This window comes from Nicrophorus vespilloides, unplaced genomic scaffold (assembly GCF_001412225.1).
Source record: "Nicrophorus vespilloides isolate i.1.1-1 unplaced genomic scaffold, Nicve_v1.0, whole genome shotgun sequence".
Taxonomy (NCBI): Eukaryota; Metazoa; Arthropoda; class Insecta; order Coleoptera; family Silphidae; genus Nicrophorus; species Nicrophorus vespilloides.
Window position 1 is genome coordinate 1 of NW_017098163.1, and position 6384 is coordinate 6384.

Below are 6384 nucleotides of genomic sequence, written 5' to 3' on the forward strand. Positions count from 1 at the left end.
TTACTGAACTAATTGAATATTATACATTAGTAATGTTATGTAATCTATAAACTCTTAAGTAACGTTAATTAATTCATTGGAAGAATGGTATTTCGAGCACAAGAAAAGTTGATTGATTTACATAATAATGCTAGAATCTTTGAACAGTTTGATGAAAATATTGCTTTAAAACTATAAAAAAGAAGTTTTGATAAATGAAGAAAATTGTAATTTAATTGATATCAGATGAGTATATTGTGAACGCATATATAATTACTAAACTAATTGAAGATTAGACATTAATAATGAATGTTATGTAATCTATAAACTCTTAAGTAACGTTAATTAATTGGTTAGAAAAATGTTATTTTGAGAAGAAGAATTTTATATAATAAAGCTAGAATCTTTCAACAGTTTGATGAAAATGTTGCTTCAAAACTTAAAAAAAGTTCTGAAATGAGTATATTATGAACGCATATATTATTACTGAACTAATTGAAGATTAGTAATGTTGTGTAATCTAAAAACTCTTAAGTAACGTTAATGAATTCATTAGAAGATGATATTTCGAAGAGAAGAAATGTTGATTTATATATAATAGAATACCTGAGGAGATGGGTCTCATGGGACATGTCATGATGTTCTCGCATCGTTGCCCATCGATGTTGAACTCTTCGTTCTCTATGTAGAGTTTGATGAAGGGTAGTCGCGTGTTCAGGTAGTACCTGCAGTTGAGATTCCTCGGATAGACGCCGGGAAATGCAGGTGATTGCACGTAGCAAGTCTGCAATCGGCAATCCCTGAAAATCCTCTCACAGTACGACCTGCAGAAAGTTCCCAGAAACACAATTAAGATTACAGTTAAAAGAATAATTTAAAGTTCTGACCCTTGCACGACTTCGCCTCTCCGATTAGGATACAATTCTGGATGTTGCCCGTATCTGAGGTAAACCACAAGCTGCTGCTCAGCCCTCGTGTCGAAGCTGAAGTACGTCTGATCGGTGAAGTTGTCCGTGTGGAAGACGACCTTCACGAAAGACGTCTCCGACATGAAGGTCTGCGGCTGCTCGCTCTCCCCGCAGAAGGTGCCCGGCTCTTTCCGATTGGACACGTCCGTTTTGGCGTTACCATCCACGATCTGCAGCAGCAAAGAAAATATATATTAAATAAAAAGAAAAGAGAAGAAAAGTCGACGCTCGAGTATAGAAATCACGTAAACAATTGGTCGACGCGGTTTACCAGAGGGGAGAGCAAAAAGCGCGCACGGAATGCCGATACGCTTCATTTCGTGTAAGGTCCGTCCTTCCTTATTCACGTCAAGAGGCCAAGAAATGGAAACTTGTCGAGGGATATAAAATATATCTATAGAGAAATAAATACTAGCCTTTCCAACAACAACAGTAGAAAAACGTAACATAATACATAACGTCTGCGAAAGGGCCTAAATATACGTGTCTGGAATCTTCCCCATACATTCTTTGTGTTACGTCTCTTGAGAAATCCATACAACATATCTATCTATATACGGATTGTAATTTTCCGCGGATTTTTGGAGCGGCCCTGGATCGAATGAAAACATGGAATAAGTGGATAAATGGCTTTGGATTCGCTCGCTTCTATTTATTAAAACATACGATGGCCATTTGTCTTCTCCCACCGGTGAGAGTTGAGGCAAATAAAGAAAGAAAAAAAATAAAAGAGGCTGCGAAATCTTTCTTCTTTTTTTTTTAATACAATCGAGACCGCCCGGAGGCCTCATATTGGAGAGAGCAATTTCTCCTCTCTCGGAATCAAATTAATCCGTGTAAACGACTGCCCGAAACGAACGAACGAGAGAATAAAAACGACAACGAGTTATAATGAACACTTTTTTTTACAAACTAAATTGTTTATTATTTCCGAAGCACACAGACGCAGACAGATTTAATTAAACGATTCTATAATTCTTTTCGATTGATGTTAAAAAAAAATGTTATTTTGTAGTTAATTTATTTACAATCAATGACTAAATTACTCTTTTCTTTGAACAAATTAAAATCTTTAATGGTAATATTAATTTGTTAGGTCTGAATTCAAGGAAAATCATTGTAAAATATTAATTAATACAAGAAAATTACAAGTTTTTCAATATGTATTTTTTTTCAGTTTGTCATAAAAGAAGCGTTACTATTTGGAAATTTTATAACTTTTTTCATTTTGAGGTTAAGTCTATTGTGGTTTAATAATCGTATATTTTGGACTATCTATATATAATTAAGAAAATAAAAATTATATTTATGTAATTCTAATTAAAAGTTATTTACAAACAAAATAGTAACGTTTCTTTAATGACAATTTGTATTCCAATATACACTTGGTTTTCTTTTTATGCGGTAGATACGTTCCACAGAAACGAAGTAAATTCATTTTTTTTTATAAATGTTTATATTGTGACTACAATAATTCAACAAAAATGAAGTAGTATTATATTTTATTAAGATTATGTAAGAAATACTCTCATAAATTGCCTAAATATGTTTGGTCAAATACCATAAAATATCTTGTTTTTCCTTTTGGTGGATCATCAGACCATCAACCAATCGCTCCTTCATCTCTTCACTTCTGATACATTTTATCATCTATATTCTATCACATTCAATTAGTTAAAAAAATATTACATATTTCGACATTGGATGCATCCTGTTCAATAAAAGGACTTTTTTTGTACAATTAACGCTTAATGTATATACAATTTATTATTCATTGTAAACTATTAATTAATACAAGAAAAATAGAAGTTTTTAATATTTTTTTTTCAGATTGTCATAAAAGAAGCGTTACTATTTGGAAATTTTATAACTTTTTTCATTTTGAGGTTAAGTCTATTGTGGTTTAATAATCGTATATTTTGGACTATCTATATATAATTAAGAAAATAAAAATTATATTTATGTAATTCCAATTAAAAGTTTTTACAAACAAAATAGTAACGTTTCTTTAATGACAATTTGTATTCCAATATACACTTGGTTTTCTTTTTATGCGGTAGATACGTTCGACAGGAACGAAGTAAATTCATTTTTTTTATAAATGTTTATATTGTAACTACAATAATTCAACAAAAATGAAGTAGTATTATATTTGATTAAGATTATGTAAGAAATACTCTCATAAATTGCATAAATATGTTTGGTCAAATACCATAAAATATCTTGTTTTTCCTTTTGGTGGATCATCAGACCATCAACCAGTCGCTCCTTCATCTCTTCACTTCTGATACATTTTATCATCTATATTCTATCACATTCAATTAGTTAAAAAAATATGTATTTTGCATCCTGTTCAATAAAAGGACTTTTTTTTGTACAATTAACGCTTAATGTATATACAATTTATTATTCATTGTAAACTATTAATTAATACAAGAAAAATAGAAGTTTTTAAATTTTTTTTTCAGATTGTCATAAAAGAAGCGTTACTATTTGGAAATTTTATAACTTTTTCATTTTGAGGTTATGTCTATTATGGTTAAATAATCGTATATTTTGGACTATCTATATATAATTAAGAAAATGAAAATTAAATTTATGTAATTCTAATTAGAAGTTATTTACAAACTAAATAGTAATGTTTCTTTGATGACAATTTGTATTCAAATATATTTACAAGTTTTGTATTGTATTGATACTTACGTAAAGAGCAAATACATGAAGTTGATAATTTTTGATAGTATACACTTATGAGTTTATAGTACAAATATAATAAGGAAATATAAATTTAGAAGTCTAGAAACAATGAAAATTTGTATTCAATTTTTTTTTAGAAATTTATATTATAACTACATTAATTCATAATATTCAACAAAAATGAAGAAGTATTATATTTTATTAAGATTATGTAAGAAATACTCTCATAAATTGTCTAAATATGTTTGGTCGAATACCATAAAATATCTTGTTATTCCTGTCATGTTATTTTATCATCTGTATTCTATCATATTCACTGATTGTCGATTAATTCGACAAATTAGTTAAAAAACCATTACATATTTCGACATTAAACGCATCCTGTTAAATAAAAGGACTTTTTTTTTAACAATTAATGCGTCTGCATAATGTATATACAATTTATTATTCAATATTATATAGTCTGTTATGTTTACATTAAATTGATGTAAATTTCCTATTCGAACAGTGAACATGTTATTACAATATGAATATGTATGTTTTACAATAGTCCTTTGTTTTTAAACTAAATACTAACACTAAATAGTATTAATACATGAAAAGTTTCAACAGTTGAAATCCACGTTTTATGAAATTTTGCATTATGTAACAGTGTAAGTTGGAAAATATAGTTTGCGGATCAGCTAAAAATGATTTCTGTAAGCTGATTCGCGGTGCTGCGCATCTGTAGGGAAAACGCGGTGTGTGAAAATGGAAAGGATTAGCAGAGCATTAAAAAAAGAGAGAAAAGGATTTAAGGACGCCATCGAATGTCGAAGCGACGTGTCAAAATTGAACCAAAAGAAGAGAATGAAAAAAAAAACAATAATAGAGAGGCGAAATGGAAACGTGCATTCGCTGGGATTAACATCATTTCAATTTCGCATACGAAAAATCAATTTCCGAGGGGGCGAAAACGGCTTAAATATGCACGAAATACGGTTTAGGAGTATTAAAATTTTAATTGAACCGCATTACTATTTTAAATGCGAATTAACTGCAAGTTTATTTTTGGGCTTAAAGTTTCGCCGTTTTCCACGAAAAAGCCAATTATGCCGTCGCTTCACGCTGACGCTTATTTGTTTACGTCCCAGAATTGCGTAAATAGAAAGTTTCGAAATGTTATTTCGTGGTAGATTCGAATAACAACAATAACTGTAAAGATCCACTCGCTGCTTCTTGTATATTTATGCTGCAATTCTTGATGCATTTGGTCTTCGGTTAGAAGGAAAACAGCCAAGAGCGTTTTATTGCATGTGTGTACATTTGATATATCGAATCACTCAGATTTACGTTTACTTAAACGTATATTTTTTTTAGTTTTAAATATTTATAAACGACTGTGGGGAAAACTGATAAATCCAAACCTTAAGCTTGATGAATTGTATAATTTAAATGAAAAAGATATTTATAAACCACAATTATTCATAATATTCAATAAAAAAAGAAGTAGTATTATATCTTATTAAGATTATATAAGAAATAAGTACTAGAAACTGTAAAAAAAACTCTGAAAATGAAAATATAAGTTTTCGAAAATAGATCAAAAACTATTAAATTTTTCTTAAATTTAATACTGAAATTTGTACATATTTAACCAAAATGTAAAATTTTCATGTTTTTTTCTTAGTGAAGATAAAGATAATAAAATTGTTTATTTTCTTTAATTTAAGTCAATAAAGTAGCTGAAGAAATACACAAAGTTTGTAAAACAAAATTGTTTTTCATTTTGAGGTTAAGTTAAGTGGTTTAATAATCATACATTTTGGACTATCTATATATAATTAAGAAAATAAAAATTATATTTATGTAATTCTAATTAAAGGTTATTTACAAACAAAATAGTAACGTTTCTTTAATGACAATTTATATTCAAATATATTTACAAGTTTTGTATTGTATTGATACTTACGTAAAGAGCAAATACATGAAGATGATAATTTTTGATAGTATACACTTATGAGTTTATAGTACAAATATAATAAAGAATTATAGATTTAGAAGTCTAGAAACAGATAAAATTTAATTTTTATTTTTTTTTAGAAATTTTTATATTATAACAACATTAATTCATAATATTCAACAAAAATTAAGAAGTATTAGATTTTATTAAGAATATGTAGGAAAATATCTTGTTTTTCCTGTTGGTTTGATGTTTGATGTAAATTTCCTATTCGAACAGTGAACATGTTATTACAATATGAATATGTATGTTGTACAAAAGATATTTATAAACCACAATAATTCATAATATTCAATAAAAAAAGAAGTAGTATTGTTAAGATTATGTAAGAAATAAGTACTAGAAACTGAAAAAAACACTCTGAAAATGAAAATATAAGTTTTGGAAAATAGATCAAAAACTATTAAATTTTTCTTAAATTTAATAGTAAAATTTGTACATATTAACCAAAATGAAAAATATTTTTTCTTAGTGAAGAGAAAGATAATAAAGTAACAAAAATTGTTTATTTTCTTTAAAATAAGTCAATAAAGTAGCTGAAGAAATACACAAAGTTTGTAAATCAAAATTGTTAATATGAAAATTGTGTAAATTATGAATGTTTATCGTCTAATTCAGCGGTCGGGGAACTTTTTTAACAATTACCCCAAAATATTATTGCGTAAGTCGATATTACCCCTCCCCCCATTCTGAATAGAAAACAATCAATGTAAATTTTAAATAAACATTATTTATTGA

General features: G+C 27.9%; 1 protein-coding gene across 1 annotated transcript; it reads right to left on the reverse strand.

Moving 5' to 3' along the window:
* Positions 1-585: 585 nt before the first annotated feature.
* LOC108561773 lies at positions 586-1264 on the reverse strand (the record flags this gene model as incomplete). The annotated part of the gene is made up of 3 exons (XM_017919832.1): positions 1193-1264; positions 867-1117; positions 586-803 (listed from the first exon to the last, which is right to left on the reverse strand). Coding segments are annotated over exons 1-3 (541 nt in total), but the record flags the coding sequence as incomplete, so codon positions are not given.
* Between the last annotated feature and the right edge of the window lie 5120 nt (positions 1265-6384).